Raw genomic sequence first — 19,559 nt, 5'->3', positions numbered from 1 at the left:
AACACTCAGTAAGTGACGATGTCTTTTACTGTGCATAATGTTTGGGAGCCCCCAGTGGTCTGAGATCATACATAGTATATAATTTTGTATATTATGTTACATTTATATCACAAATGTATTTATAGTCATATGGACAGGCATGTATGTCTAAAGGCATATATATTTATAAACTCATATATCTTTCTTTTTTATTATATTAAATTCTGTGGAAGTGTATCATACCATGACAAAAAAAAAGCTGTGCCTTAGTCCTAATTGATTTGAAGACTTGATTTACACCCACCATGCGTGGTCGAGCTCATGCACCCACTTCAGACGGGGTGCTAAGCTTTCAGCTTTTGGTTTTAAAAAGGGTGTAAATAACATCTTATCAGACCAATTTGCCATCTCAGGGCTAGTTATGCTGCATGAGCTATATGGAGCCATTTTTTAAATTTCCCTTATCCCAGTTGTTTTTCAGCATGGAAGGAGATAACTTTTGGGGTGAACTGTTCCTTTAACTATTTTCTCTATAAAATACTACATGATGCTGTTAAAATCAATTTTACACTACTACATTTATATGAAGACCCTAATTCATGAAAATGTATTGGATTACTTTAATATCTTGATCACATTGCATATATTTTGTCTATTTATTGTATGTAACTGTATTTATTTAGTAATGAACACTTTGTCTCAATACATAAAGCCCTCAGCACTTTAGAGCTCTAATCTAAATGTATGCTATACTTTGTTTAGTTTGCATCTGTAGTTTGTTAATCATGATTTATGGAGCACTTCTGCTCACCGTTTCTTTTGCCCTTTCCTTTTTTGTACTTGGTCTACTTGGACAAGAATGTAATGAGACCCATATGAAAACTAATATTTGAAATAATGGCCAAACTTAGAGATTATATCATCAGAAAAAAGAGGTTAAAAGACTGAGAAATCATCTTTATTTGGATAGATTAAGTTGAGACAGTAAAAAAGAAAGATGCAAAAAACAGAGGCATATTACTAAAAACAGTCCAATTCAAGTAAGAAAACAGTCCTTTAAATGCACAAGTGACTGAGGTCAGGTCTGGATGAGGGTATCGTGTGCATATCTCTGCTCAAGTTAAATGCTTGTGTTGTCAATATGAATAAAGGATGAATGTAGTCTAAAAAAACAGCCTCAATATGTAGAAACGCTCTTACAGATTAAATGATGACTGAGTAGGTGTCAGTTCTCTCTACATAAATATGATGAGTACAGGGGAACAAATGCAAGTCATGTTTTCATCCACAGATTTTACAAAGCACCTTGAAGACATACCCATATCATTACCTGCGTTTCTCACACACATCGTGTGTTGTGTTTTGTCTTACACTTCTTACATTGCAAACATCACCCGTCCTAAACTCTTTGACCAAGACTTCAGAAACTGTTCAAATGCTTGCAGGATTATGGTTAGTATTTAGTATAAGCATGCAGAATGTGGGTGCACAAATCGATATCAACTTTAAAACTGGAAACAATCATGGGATGTGTCATGCCCAATCAAACAAACCTGCTAGAAATGTTGTCTGATTCAAGAGTACAGGTTTAATACGAAGGCTGGATTTGATTATATTCATCTAAAAGGTTCCACTAGATCTCTAAAAACACAAAGTAACAGTAGTAGTTTAGCAAATCACACAAACTGAAACTACAAAATTCTGAGGTTTTAAATTGTGGGGGGTGGGGGGGTTGAGGTCCTTTCATGCGAGGTTGCCCTTTATCACCAGAACATACACTGAGCTTTCAGACAAGTCATGTACCAAAACCTCTAGAGTTTGCAGCTGGGGTCTTCTTTAAGAAATATATGTGGGCTGATTTAAAGGTTTATACATCAAGACTGAGCAATATGCAAGTATGTGTAACTCAAACAGTTCAGCCACATCCAACAGTACAGGTCTACACAGTGGGAGTTATTTAAGGTTTGCATTTGAACTATGTATGGAGAAGACAAAGTGAAATCACTTTGTCCTGCTGTCTGAGACGAGAAGTATTATGGAGCACTGCGTACAATGCTGCTTCAAACAGGAGCGATGATGATGCAACTCGCACAGTAGCACGCTGATGAAGATTTATATCTTAGAGGATTAGTCAATTTTAAAATGATGATTGACAATTTTGAAATTTTGATATCCAATCAATTTTTCAAACCCAAAAAGTGCAGTTCAGCCTCTAATGTGAGAATCTGCAGCTTTTCTCTGTCACATGGTAAACTGAGTATCTAGGATTTGGACTGTTGGACATGTAACGTCACCGTGGTTTCACAATGTGACATTCTGACATGACAGTTGTGGTCTGATGTAGAAACACTTTTGACCTTGGACTTCAGGCCAACTTAAGCTGACATTAAACCTGGGTCAAAGGTCAACTTTACTGCTAATGTTGTGAATGTTCCGGCTGACTGGAAATGTATGCAAGGTGAACGCATGGATTTGGAAGATTACAGACAGCAGTTACAGTGATGTGAAGTGTATCACTGCTGACTATTTACACTTATACCCCACCCCACCAGTATCCTGTTTGAAGGGTGTATGTGGTCATCTTGTACTAAAAAGTCCACCATGTGACATGATGAGGAAAGGAGTGGTTTGTACGGTGCCTGGAGCACAAACTGCGTCAGGTCAGCTATTGTACTCTTTGGTGTTATATCAATCCATCCACTCATATCATCAAACCAGGCATGCCGAGTACATCTAAAAGGAAACGTACGCAGATTTAAGTGAAATCCTGATCCTTGTTTGGTCCAGCTACATGAGGCTGGCTGATGAAAAGCCTACATCACTTTTATATCAAAGACATGTTAACTATTGACCAACGACCCTCAACCACTCAGAGCCACCATACAAGTCCCATGTCTTCTACACCTACTCTCAACTCCGGAGAGCTGCAGAACAGGGAGGACTGTACAGCTACCACTGTAGATCTGACTGACTGACTATTACATATCATACTGTTGGCTGCTCTGGCTGGGGGATAGTAGTGGTGGTGGTGGAGGAGGGGTTGCTTCTTCTGAGGCAGGGGGAGGCGGAGGTGCTGTAGCCGCATTAGGGTTAGTTGCACTGGAGTTGGGTTCTGGGGCTGCTGGGAGGTCAGGGGCTGCTGCACCGGGGGTGCTGTCTGAGGAAGGAGGGGGCATGCTGCTGCTGTTGCTGTCATCACTGGGGGCACTGCTGATGGGAGTGCTACTCTCCCTGGGGGGCTCGGGGGGAGGGGTTGCTTTATCAGAGGCAGAAGAGGGGCGGTCAGAAGGAGGAGGTGGAGCAGACTGGGGGTCTGAGGAAGGCTCTGCAGGCGTTGCCTCATCTGGAGAGGGAATCAAGGAGAGAGAGGGAGATTTGATTAAGATCAAATGGATGTTGAGGAGGGCTGGATGATATGGCCTTAATATAATATCTTGACATTTTTAGGATGCATCACGATACACAATATTAACAATAATTTAAAATCTCCTCAAAAGTACTTGTTAGGACTGGGAAACAAAATGACTTTATTTTTTGACAAAATACCTTGATATTAATATTGTGACAATGTCGTTGGATCACTGTTGAAACTTCCCAAAATTATTTTATATAACAAGCACTCAACCCGCTAGCTCGATGCTAACACATGATGGGAATTCCCATTTATGCCATAACAGAACAAAATTATATCTACAAATTATACATTTTAATTCACATATTTCACATAAATGACGTGTGCTGATTAATACAGGCATATACAGTATTTCATATGCTTTGGAAACTCAATTTTAACTGCTGACTACACGTAGGTAAGCTCAATCTGCTGCTGTAGCACTGTAACACTGAGCCACTACAGCAAGCTCAAGGGGTTAGTGTGTTATTGTCTACTCTATTTTTTTTTTCATCTCTATTTATATTTATATTATATTTTTCAATTACTTTTAGTACTGATTCTGAAATACAGCCACCACTAGTGAAGATGTTGTGTGCCAGGAGAGCTGTTTTCTAATATATTTATTCTTAAAGCACCAAGTTGATGAGCAGGAACAGCTAAATGTAGCAGTTTACTTCATAAAGAATTTTATTAACCAGATTCATATGCACTATAGCAAGATGCTACTGAAATAAAACTTGGACAGCCTGACAGACGTGATGTGCATTATTACTGGAAATATGACTCATGATATTTTGAAGTGAATGATTTAACTGGTTAGAATGGAAATTACTTTTTTCTGTACTTTGATCTCTCTGTATTAACAAAAGGTACGTTTGGGTACTGGTATCGGCACCGGTATCCCCTTAAATGTGAACGGTACCCGACCCTCAGAATTGATTCATAAATGTCAAAAAACAATTTTCTAAATGTTAATAACGGGACGTTGACTGAACGATAAAAGCAGAACTCAACTGCGGGGGTAGTGCAGCACCTGGACAATTTACAGCAATTTACACACACTAGAGTTACCTGCTAACAAGGCACCAGTTGAAACATTTATTTAATTTAATGACTGGACCTTTGTGAGATGAACGTGAAGCAGGTCACATGTTTCTGAACAGTTTTTACACCGTCAACCAGAGACTAATTTTTATGGAGCGGAGCAGCGGTCAGCAGTAACAAACAACCAGCTGACAAGCGCTAACAAACACACTAGGGATTCAACACGTTAAACTCTGTGGTGATGAAAGTAAATCTAATCAAAAACTCTGCTTCTGCTCAGCATCTGGTACAATGGTCCTCCTGGAGCTAACAGTGCAGCAGAGAGGCTGCTCTTACTGTTGGACATATAGCGTTACTAACATAGCAGAGCTCATCACCTTATTTTGTTATCCACATACAGGCATCACTGGTAGATGCTTTCAAATGAATACACTGATGCTGTTAACTTTGTTAAGTTGTGTTTCATATTGTATTTCATTCGACTGGTTGAATGGTTTAGCACGCAGTATAATGGAGCAAAAGACTAAAAATACTGCCCGAGTTTGTATTCATTAAATTGAGAATTGATTCTGAATCGAATCAGACACCCAAGAATCGGAATCAAAATTAATCATGAGATATCCAAAGATTCACACCCTTAAATGGTTGTCAGATGATAGCTGGTGGGCTCTGGGATTGCATTTTGGCCGACATGTTCTGCCTCCTTTGCTCCCCACACCGTTTACCTGCATGCATTTAGTCCACTCATGTGATTGGTTAATACTACATAACCAGAATGTTTCTGATGGCAAAATTGTGTTGCTGCCTACAGATTCTGCATTTATATGCAGGCATCTGTTTAGAGATGTTAAAAACTACAAAGTTGATTTATTTTAAACTCTAAGGACTAATACTTTTATACAGCCATTTTCTTGAAAATGTAACAAAGTACTTAACAAATTAGTTTTGTGAATACTGTCCATACCTGTCTCCATTGGTGTGGGCTTGTCCTCCTCCTTGGTCCCTGAGGTTGTGTTAGCTGTGCTGCTAGCATTAGCACTGCTCTGCTCAGCAGCTTTGTTTGTTGCGGCCTCCTGCTGTTGTTGTTGAGCCTGCTGCGCAGCTTTCTCTGCCTGCTCGGCCGCCTCGCGCTCCCTCTCCTCCGCCCGACGCCTGGCTGCTTCTTCAGCTGCAGCCATCTCTGCTGCCAGCTTCTCCATGTCCACTTCTACCTTCTGACTGCAGAGCTAGACACAGGAAACACTTGTAAACAAAACCTAATTCTCTAGTCACAAATTAACCTTAAACAGTTTTCACACTAATGAAAAAGCACAGTAGTGAGAACAAGATACAGGTTCACAGATTAGTGTACATAAAGTCAAGTGAAAATATTCAGTATTTGGCTCCTTTTGTATTTTAGAACTCACACTACACGAGTAATATCCTCTTCTGCTGTGGTGAGGTTCAGATTTAGTTATGGGGTAATTAAATAACATGAACCTGTGGCTACACATTATTCCAAATGGATGTTTCATGATCTGGAATAAAACCTCATCACTACTTCTAACCAGGGATGTTACAACAAATTTTCCTGATGTTTAAACTTAGACTAGTTAACTAGTCAAAAAGTAAGAAACCACTAAGAAAGCAGTAAAAGTTGAGCTCAATTTAATCTATAAGGTTAAACATTGTCCAAAATAATCTGCCTATATTACCATCTGAGACGAAATCGTTGTTAACATTAGTAAGGGATGCTCGTATTTTTTTTATAAGGCAACATTTGACTGGTAAGGCATGACAATTAAGTGCAAACTATGTATACACTATAATGTAAATTTGTGTAAGGTTGGTATTTATGGTGCCAACTGTGAGGGTAACAATGTTTAATCAACTAGATGACTAATCACACACATCCCTACTTCTCTCAGCTGTCTCTAGAGAAACAAAGTCTGGCTGTACCCGCTTGAGCTCAGTGTTGAATGAGTCGGTGGTCTCTAGGAAGCGTCTTTTCTTGTCTTGGTGGCGATCCTCAATCTGCAGAAGCTCTGCCTCCAGCTTTCTCTGAAACACACAAGAAACACAGTTGAAACACACAGAGTCTCTGAAGTTCATCAGTACCTGACATTTGTTCACCATGTGCGGAGGACAACATCTCAGTCTGTGCAACCTACCTGGTGCACCATGAGCGACTGCACCTGCCTCTTCAGGACCTGCATGCGGGCTGTGGTGACCACCGAACGGACATCAGGCACCACAATCTCACTGAGGATGTCACTGATGAGCCGGTGGTTCCTCTGGAAGCGAGCAGCTGCTGTGTGCTTCACTGAAAAACCATCATCATAGTCTGGATGGAAGAAACAGAATCACATTTTAGTGATCACCATGAGGACGGAGGGGCCAGGCTGACGGTTTACATTCACACATGCTTTGAGCATTTGTTTAAAAAGTCCACAAAAAACAAAATGTTTTCAGTGCTTTGTAGTGACACTGGTTTCACTTCTGCTCATGGTTTTAACACATTTTTAAAAAGGGGCACTATGTAGTTTTGGAGAAGAAATTCAAACTCAGAACTTTTATACTTACAATATTAATGAGGTAATGAAACAGAAATACTCAGAAATATGTTTTTTTCCATAAGTGAATAAAGAAGCTATTCTCAGAGGGAAAACAAGGTCCCCAGAACCCTGTTTGAAGCTAGAAAGGTGGCAGGGTCCACCACATATAAACAGAGTAAAACATTAAGACAACACATTGCGTTGTCCTTTAAGGTCAGTTTGTTTATTCAGTAAATTCAGTCATGAAAACAAGAGTTTGTTTAGGTAATAAAAATCAATCAGTGAAGATCTTTCTTTCTTTGAAAGTCTGACTGATGCACACCAATCATCTCTCAAACTGACCATCAGGGTCTTCAGCAGGCTGAATGCTCATGTACGGCTCTCCTTTGTCCATGCGACTCTGCCTCTGTCTGCTCTCCTCCTCCATGGCGGCCTCGGCTCGATTCTTAGCGTTGACGTAGGCCAGGTAGGCTGGTGAGTTGTGGTACGCCTTCAAAGAATCATTATACTCGATCTGAGAGGGAGAGGAGAAAAGCAAGTAAGTCTAATTTAAAGGAGACGTCTTATTGTGTTTGTTTTCTTATGACACACAATTGTCATTTCTGACACTTCAAACGAACAAAGTCTTACGATACTAACAGTATTGAAGTAATCAACAGTGTCTCAAGATCTACACATTTTTACTTTCTACCAACACAATTTTGCTTTCAAAGACGCACAGAAAACATAAATGAACTGCAGAGCTAACCTCAGCAGTAATCAGGACACTTCAGACAGCTCACCTTCTCAGCTTCATACTCGTTCAGGTAGTCCTGTTTCTCCTCATCAGTCAGGTCTCGCCACATCCCTCCGATAATCTTTCCAATCTCCCACAGCTTCAGGTCCGGGTTGGATGCCTTCACTTGGTCCCATACCTTGCATATGCACGCAACGCAAGACACAAACACACATGCAAAGGCAGGGGCATCACCCCACACACATACACAAAAATAACAAATGGTTACTACAAGGCAACTGCATTTAATGGTAAGTTAGATTACTACAAGACAGTGCAGGAAACAAAGGAGGAAAAGTGCAAAGGAAAAAATTAGTTCTTATTGGACAGAATTATCAACTGGCATAATGGTAAAGTTCATTTATGGTGGTCCAGAGAGCTCACTACATTGCAACTTGAGAAAACAGGCAAAAAGTCAAACACAAGCACATTAAAATAAGTAAGGGTGCTCCAATAAAAGGTCTAAGGTCTTTGTGCCCTGAAGCCACTACTCCACCTGGTCACTGCTTGTACCTGGTGACTTAAGATCGATAAAATGTACGCAGATGTAAAGTGTCTGTAACACCAAGAGAATAGTTAGCAGCCGTTGAGCAGCAGAGTGCTGCGGTGTGTGTTGGCTACAGGAGCTTACAGCTAACAGAGCTAATAGATTACAGATAAACACAACAGGACTGAGTTTCTCTTCAGAGGAACATGTGGTGTTAAACAGTGAACTGTCATTTTATGTGACAACACAAACAAGTTTACACTAAATATATGTACTGAAGAACTTCAGTACGGTTTGAAGGTACAGGTACTTTGAGGTTAGAGTAACAGACACTTCACATCGGTGTACATTGGTACAGATTTAGCCAGATACTCGACTAGCAACTAGATGACAATTAGTAAAGAAAAGTCCTCTTGATCTGTATCGGCCGATACCCCAAAAATCCTGATCAGAGCACGCTTATTGTCAAACTGGTGAGGATGTTTCTTAATTGCCTGTTTCGACTCTTTAAATGTGTTTTCTTAAGTTGCAGTGTGTTGAGCTGTGAGAGCCACTGTCAAGCACTGCAAAAAGCCTGGATGGAATGGAATGAAGCATTTCTAAAGACAGAATCACCAGTTTTACGACATGATGAATGTTTAGAATAGATTTTGTCTTTATGTACTATTCAATGTTAGAATTTCAGCTCTGAAACTACAGAAGCAGCAAAGCAACAAGCACATAAAGGGGGAAATGAAAGCAGGAGCAGATCATGCTTGCAGACGGAAACACAAAGAGATGTTGTAATTTCTCTTTATGGTTGACAAACAAAGGAGGCTACAGAGAGCCAACAGGATAGTGGAGAGCGTCCACTAGGTGGTTGAGGTGGTGGTGAAGGCGTCATGGCTTGGCTGTTTCCCACCCTAAAACCCCTGCAACTCTTCAGGGGATGGGAGGACAAGCAGTAAAAGCAGACACCGTGGATGGGTGTCTTACCTTCCTGCTTACCTTCCGGCTGTACCGCATGTAAGGCATCAGTGGCTTGTCTGGAGGTTTGGGCGGCTTTGGGACGGTGATGCCTGAGGCGTTCTGTGGAAGGAAAGAGAAGGGGGACAAAAGAAGGGGAGAAAAGTGTGAATGAGGAGATGGAAGTGATGTAGATGAAGGGGAAACAACCAAAACGGACACAGGCTTACAGAGAAAAAAAAATAATGGTCATAAAACATCAGCTGATTATGGTCTGATCATGGTGAGGCTTGTGTTAAGGCAAAATAAGACGTGTACATGGGAACATGAAAATACATAACGCTCAAGTGGTCCTGGATGTTTCATTACAGCTTGATAAATGCATTTAAGATGCATGTCAATTCATTCACATGCATGTATGGATGTTAATGAATTTTTAGCAGCCAATGGCTTGAATTATTTTGAGAGGCTGTCAATAAGGAATGAAACCACAAGAAGAGGGAAGACTGCGTCTATGTGGGGGGTTCAATGACTACCAGGTGGGAACAACCATTTGAGTTCTGTGGCAAAGACAGGACGTACATCAGGAATTACAATTCCTACTGTGTATGCCTGTTTACATTTCTACCAGGTTCTGAGCAACCATGAAGAAAAGGCTATTTATATCCATCAAACTGACCAAAAGGAGGCCAACTGCCACACGTATGGCAGCGTCCTCTACAAAAAGGAGGTTTGAACCTCTCAAGAAAAACTTGGCGCATGGCATCTACTCAAACATGTGGTTAAAAAGTAGGTATATGTACGGCCTGAGCCCACACACCGGTGGCATCTTTGCAAGTTGACAAAAAATTGGCCTGTTCCCTAGTGCTGACATGCTCCAGAGGAAAGGTGCAGTTTTACTTAATGCATTGCACTTCAGAGGTAAATAAAAAAATGACATTTTTCTGTCTTATGAGCACAGGACAGGGTTGGGCTTTAAAAGATTGTACGCAGTCCTTACCCTAACCCTGGTTAGTAAAGAGCATGGGCAGTGTCTTTTCTCCTCACTAACTTGTATGCATGCTTTTTGTCCTTAAATGTTGTTGAAGCTTAATGGCTGGTAAGAAAACCAGCCATTAAGGGTTTGTGTTTACCAGTAGATATCAGCCCTTTTCACACAGAGATTCCACATTATCACTGCAGAGAAGGCTCACATTTTCGCCGCCTAGGTTTGTTCACACTGAACCTGACAGTCGCGGTGAATTTTTTCTTTACAAGTTTCCAGAGACAGTAACTACAACAACACAATAGTGGAAGGAGACAAAGACCGTTGATTTAAAGTTTTTTGTTCTGCAACTGCGGGAGCCGCCTGGTTCTGCTGCCGGGGACAGACACTGTTTTTCGGCCATAAATGTGACGAGGAGTCGGTAGGACAGACAGGATGACAGAGGCTTTTCAACATAAAACTGGAGTATTTTTTTCCCCTCATGTAAGATGAAGAGACAACCTGCTACCACATTACTGTTGTTTGTTCTTGTAACATTGCCTTTTGGGTTTAAGTGTGGGACATTTCTCTTTTATTTGTGAGCGAAGGAGCCGTTTAGCTGTCATACTGTGAACACCATCAGACCAACACACCCCTGTCACGCGCTCCTGGCTTTCCCATTCACACATACGGCGTCTCGCCTCTGCTGTGGCTGTTACTGCACCCTGTGGTGGATCAGAGGCTGTCCCCCACTGTAACTTTCACACAGATGGCTAGACGGAGCATCAGCGCATGATTCCCGCCTTGAAAGGGCAGTGTGAATGGGGCTATTGACTCAAAGATTCATTTTGCAGAAACAGTGGGATGCATTCCTAGTCTAAGGTGGCTTTGTAAAAAGCAATCATCCATTAGTAATGTTAACACGATTGTTAACTGTTGAGTAATAATATTCAGATTATTTTTGTTAGGTTGAATATCGTTTTCAGTAAATGCTGTTTGTTAACTCCTAATTTGTGAATTCCATCATGTTTTCAAGGATAAAATGTGATGTTCATAAAGCACGGTACAAAGTGCCACACATTTCAGCAGCATGTAAAATAACATTTGGCCATTGAAGAATGGGATTTATGGTTTGGCTGGGATAATATACACTAAAATTTTTTGGAAAAACAGATTGAATTCTGCTCGTTTTCTGATTGTTTTCATATTTTTAGACGCGTCGACTAGTCCAAGGTTAAACATAAATTTAATCCTCAGGTGAATTAGTTGTTAGCAACATCCCTAATTAACACAAGTATGACATTCTACCTCTTGTACCTTACAAGCAGAAATAACACAAAGACATAAAACTCACGCATTCATGAAGTGAAATAGAAAATGTACAGCCTGCGGTTACTGGCCAGTGTTCTCAAAATTTTGCGAGGAAATTATGTGACTAGTATCATCATCAGTATCAGTATCATAATCACAGTGACTGATTATGTTTTACTCATCATTTAGTGGATGCCACAGTTATTTTATATGCTATTTGAATGAAAGTGAAATGGCTCGGTGTAACAGACTAAAATACTATAGTGCCTGCATTGAAAAGTCTAATTTTCCACCAAAATGAACGGGTCCACACAGGTTTTTTGACCGTAATGACCCCATTCCCCTCTTCCCGCAGGCAGGCAGCCCACCCACCTGTCATTTTAATCTTAAGCGTTACGTTGTACACCACATTTCACGTCACGTTAAGATTGCGCCGGAAACAGTTGTAACAGAAGAGAAAACAATAATAGAGCCATTATGAAAAAGGCATCTGTAAAACAGTGGATAAAATCTTATTATTATTCTTATTATGAGCGTCACAACCAACACGAAACAATCATAATTTGACAATTACATTATTTTATCCCCAATCAAGTTAGCCAGGTGCTAAACCAGAAGTTAGCTGGCTCGGTCGGCGATCCAAGAATTTTCATAACCGGGCAGTCGATATTTCTTTTTGGCTTCAAAACACAACTGAGCAGCTCTCATAGGAATTAACTGTTTCTGCCTTTCAACGCTGTGTGCAGTAATAAAACTTGAATAGACTGCATCCCAAATTCCTTCCTTATTTACACGCCACCACCGAGTGCTAAACATCGCGTTCACCTGGGTCTTACGTTTAGATCAAAGCCGAGCCAAGCTGAAAAAACCTCTGTCTACTGCAGTCAATTGACTCGGGTGTAAACGCAGAGTGTACACACTCCCATTGCACACAAAAGCCTGATCTTAGTGTGTATGTGGGATCTGACCAGTGGAAAAGGGGTATAAATGAGTCAAAGATATCCCTTCATACAGTTCAGTTTGCAAAAAGAAAAAAAAAGGAACTAACACTATGTTTGTTCAGGTGACATAAACAACATTTAATTTATTATTTTGTTAAGAAACTAAGTTTAATGAACTATAGCCCAATACTTTAGAAGTTGCCTACTTCATTCCAGATTTGCTTTGTGAAGTCTGACAGCAAATTAAAGCTCCTACTAGTAAGATACTCGATTTTCAAATCTCATTCCCAACTTGTGGAATATTGATGCTTTCAGACAGCGGCAGTCCCAACCTACAATCCCAAAGCACCAGTTGAGTTGGGAAACCCAAAGCATCAGCATTACCGTCTCACTAATAGGAGCTTTAACTGATAGTTTTGGTGATTGGAAGTCAAACTAGTCAACTAAACAAAACTGTTTGCATTGTGCTTTGAGCCCAGCAGTGGCTTATTTCATTATATAACAGGGAAAAGGATCTGGACTGTTTCAAAAACTAACTGTGGGAGCTGCAGGTGAGCTGCCTGAAGAAAACTGAACTGACTTAACTCACTTTGCTCAACTGTAACACAAATTACCATATTGGTAATATTCAAATCGCCCTGATTTCTGACCATAGTCTGTTGCAGTCTCCACTACCAAACAGTGTAACCACAAATCCATCTTCAGTCTATTTCTTTTGTTCAAATGTGTCCAGATTATTTCCCTCTTGTTCAGCCTCCCACTACCCATTTTCTTGTTACTCTGATGTCATCATCAACCTTAGGGTGCGTTAGCGCCACCTAGTAAGCTTTTTTAAAATCATCTCTTTCCACTTTCTCCATATCTGTGCCCCTACATTTAGACAGGACAGATTATGACTACCCTCCCTCTAAAACCTGCACCCATCCCCATTCTGTTTTTTTTCTCCAAATCCCTTCATCATTTCATTACCCTGCTGGAGCCTCCGGAGCTCCCTCCCAGGCGGAGGTTGTTGTAGGCCAGATGGCTGTAAGGGTTGTAGCCCACAAACCCTGGGGTGGAAGGCATTTGCTGATGGAAGACAAATGAGACAAAACACGAATGAGAAATGGCTCACAAACAAGAGGAGGAAGAGGGATAAACATAAATAAGTGAAAAGGGGGGAAAACATGAAAATATATGTATCTTGTTTTGCTTGTTTGTTTGTTTTCCATGATGTCATCGTGCAAGGCAAAAAAAGGCAACTGGCCAGCAGGCTGGCATTAAGAATGAGTGCACAACATGTAAATGTTGCATGTAAAACAGCACAGGCTCAGATCACCCCCTATTAATTAGTCATGTGACCACACCATTGCATTTCATTACTGAATGTAAGGAAATAAAAAGCATGTTGACCCATAACTGTACGCATGTGCTAAACTCTGAAATTTGATGATGAAAATAAAGTCCCCAGTAGCAATAAAAGCACATGAGCCACTTTAACCCCTTCTGAACAAGCCCTTCAATAAGTGGTGGTAGGACAGGAAAAGGCAGGAGTGAGAGCGATGATGGAGAGCTGAACAAACTTGTGGCAACCTCTGTGTGTTCAGACAGAGGAAGAAATTTAATGAAAGCAATATCAAAATGTGGAGAAAGAGGAAGTAAGAAAGATAAAAGAAACCAAAAAGAGTGTAGAGAGCTATCATGACCCTGTGGTCACTACAGCAACAAGACTGAGTCTGGAACTGAGTGTTGGACACTTACTGTTGTCGGGGCAGGGGGAGGGGGAGGGGCGTAGGATGGTCGCTCTGCGTGAGAAAGGAGAAAAGAAATGTTAACAGCTATTAAGAGCAACAAATGTCTATAAACGAACAGTCTAAACATGAATATATCATTGTTTAAAAAAACTATTCATTTGTGAAAATTCATATTTCATTTTGGAAAAAAGAGCAGTACGAGCGCGACTGCCTGCCTGGCATACACTAAGACGGACAGGAGTCACACACACATTCATTGATTGATTGTAAAGGAAGGGTAGGTCAAGTTGAAACGCGCAAATAATTAATCAACAACCGTGTGATAATGATGGCAGAGGTCACAACCCAACACGGCTGCAGAGAGTGGGATCTGCACACGGTACAAAAATTGTGCCATCAAATAACATAAAATATGAGTTGTTCACTTGATCTCACTCTAGCACCAACCACGGTGCAGAGAGACAAGAGAACGAAAGAGGGCTGTGGTTTTTAGAGTGGAGGTCCATCCTTGGTGTGGACACTGCCATTCAGCAGTTACAAACACTATTCAAAGTTGGCACCGACTCCGCAGCTCAGGGAGACAGACAGAGCAGCAGTGGTCGAGCGAGCAAGAGAGTGAATGAATAGAGCAAGTGGCGGCAACGCGTATCCTGCCGACTGTGGGCCACTGGCCAGCCCTTTGACTGAGAGTAGTTCAGTCACGCACCAAGCCATGTTCAAAGAGACATTGACCTGTAGCTCTCAGTAAGGGAGGAGAGGCTCATTAGGCAGGCTAAGGGGTTTATATGAAGCAACATCATCATGCAGAAACCAAGTTTTTGGAAGGCCTTTGATAATAGCATACTGACTCTGAAACAGGGCTGCCGCAAAATGTTTTTATGTCAATTTTTTTAGTTAAAATCCCTTAAATATGTGGATCCCTAATTATTTAATTATTTTCATAATCTAAGCATGGCGAGCAGAGTGACACTGTGAGCAGGAAGTCAGTCCATTAGGGGAACATGGGATGTTTTTCCACCAGCACTTTTGGCCGAGTCAAGCTGTGCCGATTTGCTTTTCCATCACACCAGTTTTACTGCGCCAAGCCGTGCTCCCGATGGACCTGCTGAAGTTTTGAGAACTCTTTAGTTTCTCTCATCTGCTGTGTTTAACTGTTGCATTGTGTTCACTTTCAGCTTTTTCGTGAATCATGTTTAGTTACTGTGGGTGAAAACAATGTTTCCTGTAATACTGCTTCATCATAAAAGCTTTTTAAATGACTATAACTTTGTGAAGAAGTTACACAGCATGATATGCGTTTGTAACCAAATTAGCGGGGATTTGATAGTTCTGTGAGGATCAAGACAAGCGTGCCATTAGTTACACACCTTCAAGCAGGTAGTCCAGTTGTGGTGGAAAAAGCAAATGTTGCACTGAGTCAAACCGAGACGAGCCAGGCTGGCAGTTGGTATATGGAAAATGCTGTTTTACCATTTAGCTTCAGAACCATATAATAGCCGCTTGCTTTTGGCCCAGGGCCCAACATTAGGTTTCAGATTTGGCCCTCCGAGGGAAAGGTTTGGCCAGCTAAACATGCATACTTTGACCAAAAGTATGTTTAAAATTCCACTAAGGAATAGAAATGTGAAGCTATAGAATGATGCACCTTAAACAATTAAGAGGCTGTCTCATAAATAAGAAATTATGCAAAGTATAAAATGTAGAAAATAATCAAATAACACTGAGTGAGTGAGTGAGTGAGTGAGTGAGTGAGAGAGAGAGAGAGAGAGAGAGAGAGAGAGAGAGAGAGAGAGAGCGAGAGCGAGAGAGAGAGAGCATTTGTACACGTACAGCAGGGGGCAGGTGTGTAGACTGACTGGGAGTGAAAGATGCTTTGCTGAAGCAAGGACACAAAACGCTGGGAGATCTTCAGCACTATTATTAGAGGTGAAAACATGTTTGGGTCAATATGAGACCATGGCGCAGCAAATTAGACTATGAAGGACCACCAGAGTCTCTCTGACTTATGGGAAACACTGTTGATGTAATATGTAATAAGAGACAAATGGTTTGAACCTCAGTGATTTTTAGAAGGAATAATCAAACGTCATTTCTGGCCACATTTGACAGGTTTATACTATATATTATCGGCTCGTCTTTGGCTTGGTTTCATAATCAGCACAAATATAAACCTGGCATGTGTACATGATGCGAGTGCACAAAACAGTATCACGACCCATCCAGAAATGGATAAAGACAAAGGCCTTCCGACTGGCAAGTTGAGCTTCAAAGCCCTGCCAAATTGTTCTCTCGACAAGAACAAAGTTATTTGAATTTACTGTCGATGTGAACTGAGTTACCACCGGAGTACGTCCAGTCTCAAATACCACTTGCTGGCCAAGCCCTCCTCCCCCTCGTCAAAGGCAGATCACGCAGGATGGTTTGCAGCGGGGATGCCTGGACAACTCTTCATGAGACAACCTTTCAACAGCGATAGCTAAATGGGTGGCTACAGCATGCATGCTGATTAACATTGTATAGTTAAGCTTTACAAGTGTAAAGTTGGACATGCCATTGTGTTAGTATTACATTCAGGTCAGTATGCCCATCTGTTTTGCTTGTTGGGCTTGAGTTTTCCATGTTATGCTTTCAGTATATTTTTTGAGCATGCAGTACCTCTGAGGTTATTCTGGACAGTATTTGTCATTGTTTTAGATTGTTGCAATAATAATAATAAACACACATTTGTATAAAGCAAGCATATTTGTTAACTCCCGTGTCTATAGGAGCATCAAAACTTGAAAAATATCTCTATTAGGTAAATTGAGGCTGGATAAAAAATGTGCGATTAATGGACTTTGGACAATCATGCAATTTTATATATATATATATATATATATATATATATATATATATATATATATATATACACATAAGGTAAATTACCAAAAAATAAAAAATATGTTTTATTCATATGATAAATATAAATGTGATTTATACAATTTTAATTAAATGTTTACTTACTTGACATCTTGTCTGGAGGCGGGACTAAGGACAGTAGGCTATTTCTTATACATACTGGTTAACCTGGATGAGAAAACACGACAAAAAACAAAGCACACAAATAAGATTCACTCCGCTATTGCAATAAGTCGTTTGGTAGACCAAGTACCATAAAAAAGACACCGGCAGATGACTGAAAGTGACGAACACCGACAACGATTAATGAAACAATGGCTGACGGGGCTTGTACAGCTTCGTTAACGTTAGCTTACCCGGCCTGGCCTTCCAGCCTACCTTGCTAACACAAAGACACATTTTTCCCCATAATAACATTGAAGCTGTTATCAAAGTCAGTGGATTTTCTAGCAAATTAGTTCTAAAAACTAGTAAACACACAAAACACGCGTTTCTGCAGTATGGTTCCCACTTCTGAAGAGAGCAACACTTGTCATATGTTTGAATAACCCTTTCTGTAGAAGCTAATAGTTAGTGAGCTAACGGACAATACAGCACCCGCTACCGCCTAGCACATGGATGTAAAGAGCTAACACAGCCCTACCAGCGAAGTTAGATAATTGTAAAATAAACACATTAAGGTCGTTTTACATCTCACTTACAAACTGGTATAAATGTTACATTCCCAAGAAGTTCTGTTGGAAACAACGTAACCAGACTCACTCAGTGGCTCTTTGTTCCGCTGCAGGCAGGGCCGCTTCTTTCGACTCACAACCACACCGGAAGTGATGTTTTTGGTCTGGCCGACGGAAAGGATGTTTTCAGAATAAGAGCTCAGTTACTTCAAATACACATCTGCGGCACAGTTGCATCACCACCAGTGTTGTGGAAGCTACTTTGAAAACATAGCTTTGACTTGCTTTAAGCAATAATCAGTTCTTATGATTAATGACAGCTAATATATTCAAACTTAGTAATTACAACCACACAATAGTGGTAGGCGACAAAGACATGTCAGCAGTGGCAACTCGTCAATAGGGGGCGCTAGAGCGCCATCCCACCTGTCCCACACGAGGAAGAGTCATATAGACCTTCACTGAATAAGACTTTATATTTTTAAATGAGCAACCCAAATATTATACAGTTAGTGAGTAACATGTTTTATCTGCAATAAAAACATGGCCCAAAAAGAAAAACGTTTTTTCTAAATGTTTGGAATCTGAATTTGTAAAGCCATCTTTGGCAACTTATATAGAAAAAAATCCCCAAATTTAATGTGGAAAAGTCACTGCAACCTTCCCGACTGAGTTTTCAGTAAACTTTCCCCCGAAAAAACAGCATCCCACTCTGCAAGTGAGAGCCAGACAAGGTCCACTATTAACTGATGATGGTTATATGATGTAATTTAGAGCAAAGAACTTCTCTTTGTCACTTTACACGATGCAAGGTGGCTCAGAATCTCAATCACAACACATATAACAGCATCCATATGATTATAAACAGTTTGCTTAGACATTTTTACATTTACAGGTGGAAACTTGGGGAAACACATCCAAAAAAAACCATAGATCTCAACGTTATGATGTGCACCGTCACGCATAAAGGCAAGCCTTTGTTGCTGCAATGTTGTGGAATCTCTGTGTGTAAAGGGCTTATATGTCAGCTACACAAAAATTGCAAAAAAGTCATTTGAATCACTGTACAAATATGAATGTAGTTGAACTAACTGCAAGCAAATGCAAAATACAGTTAAAATACTAATTTAGTCATTTTACTAGTTTAATTACATGAAGCCTAGTTTACTACTCCCCAACACTGATAAATCCATCAATAAAATAACACCAGGTTCTAGGCTGGGACCCCCCGGCCTATTTTTAGGACCCCTGTGGGCCCCGGCAAGGGAAACTTTTTTCTGGTCTAATCGTGATACCCACCCACCATATCGGGTTATTTGAAGTAGGATCGACCCACTTCAAATACCACCGATATGGTGGGCGGGTAAGGTAGTTAAGGGAAGTTGGCAAATCAGATCCGTAACTTCGGGTTAAGCCAAAATTGACATCACTGTCTTCTACACAAAACATGAAGTGGCACTCCATTTAAACCATGTGTGGCATAATATTTATCCAAATTTACACTTTTTACACTTTGGTAGGAAACTTGCTTGAAAAACGATTTTCACTGAAATATTGCTTAATTTACTGTACTGTGCAAAAAGACGCTTATGTAGCAGTAAAACTCTCAAAATGGGCATTAATAACTTTTGACTTAAAAATTTACTGGAAAACAATTGAAACCATGTTTGCCATCATATTTATCCAACTTCAGACGTTCCTTGGTAGAAAAGCTTATTTCTCTGTAATACAGCTTAATGTGTCATGGGCAAAAAGATGCTTATTTTACAGAGAATCGCTCGAATTGTGCATTAACTGACTTTGAACATCTAAGTGGAAAACAATTGAAACCATGTTTGCCATCATATTTATCCAACTTAACACATTCCTTGGTAGAAACT

General features: G+C 40.4%; 1 protein-coding gene across 3 annotated transcripts; it reads right to left on the bottom strand.

Moving 5' to 3' along the window:
* Nucleotides 1-915: 915 nt before the first annotated feature.
* LOC141019387 (SWI/SNF-related matrix-associated actin-dependent regulator of chromatin subfamily E member 1-like) lies at nucleotides 916-17,848 on the bottom strand. Of its 3 annotated transcripts, none has more exons than XM_073494291.1 (11): nucleotides 17,768-17,848; nucleotides 17,111-17,173; nucleotides 14,115-14,158; nucleotides 13,344-13,442; nucleotides 9,189-9,281; nucleotides 7,734-7,865; nucleotides 7,294-7,465; nucleotides 6,568-6,740; nucleotides 6,356-6,457; nucleotides 5,382-5,643; nucleotides 916-3,322 (listed from the first exon to the last, which is right to left on the bottom strand). In XM_073494291.1, the coding sequence occupies exons 2-11, from the start codon at nucleotides 17,115-17,117 to the stop codon at nucleotides 2,958-2,960; spliced, it is 1,449 nt and encodes a 482-aa protein (XP_073350392.1). In that variant the 5' UTR covers nucleotides 17,118-17,173; nucleotides 17,768-17,848; the 3' UTR covers nucleotides 916-2,957. The 3 variants fall into 3 exon arrangements, with proteins under 3 accessions (XP_073350392.1, XP_073350394.1, XP_073350393.1); XM_073494293.1 differs by having other exon boundaries at nucleotides 9,201-9,281; XM_073494292.1 differs by having other exon boundaries at nucleotides 17,707-17,811.
* Between the last annotated feature and the right edge of the window lie 1,711 nt (nucleotides 17,849-19,559).

The sequence above is a fragment of the Pagrus major genome, chromosome 23, assembly GCF_040436345.1.
Source record: "Pagrus major chromosome 23, Pma_NU_1.0".
Classification (NCBI taxonomy): Eukaryota; Metazoa; Chordata; class Actinopteri; order Spariformes; family Sparidae; genus Pagrus; species Pagrus major.
Note: the sequence above shows the minus strand (reverse complement) of the source record. Positions and strands in the feature narration are given on the sequence as shown.

Coding starts and splice junctions, on each gene's coding strand:
- LOC141019387 (XM_073494291.1), bottom strand. Junction 7,866..9,188: donor GCCGGAAGGTAAGCAGGAAG/GTAAGACACCCA, acceptor TGCATATGCAAG/GTATGGGACCAAGTGAAGGC. Junction 7,466..7,733: donor ACGAGTATGAAGCTGAGAAG/GTGAGCTGTCTG, acceptor TCTCCCTCTCAG/ATCGAGTATAATGATTCTTT.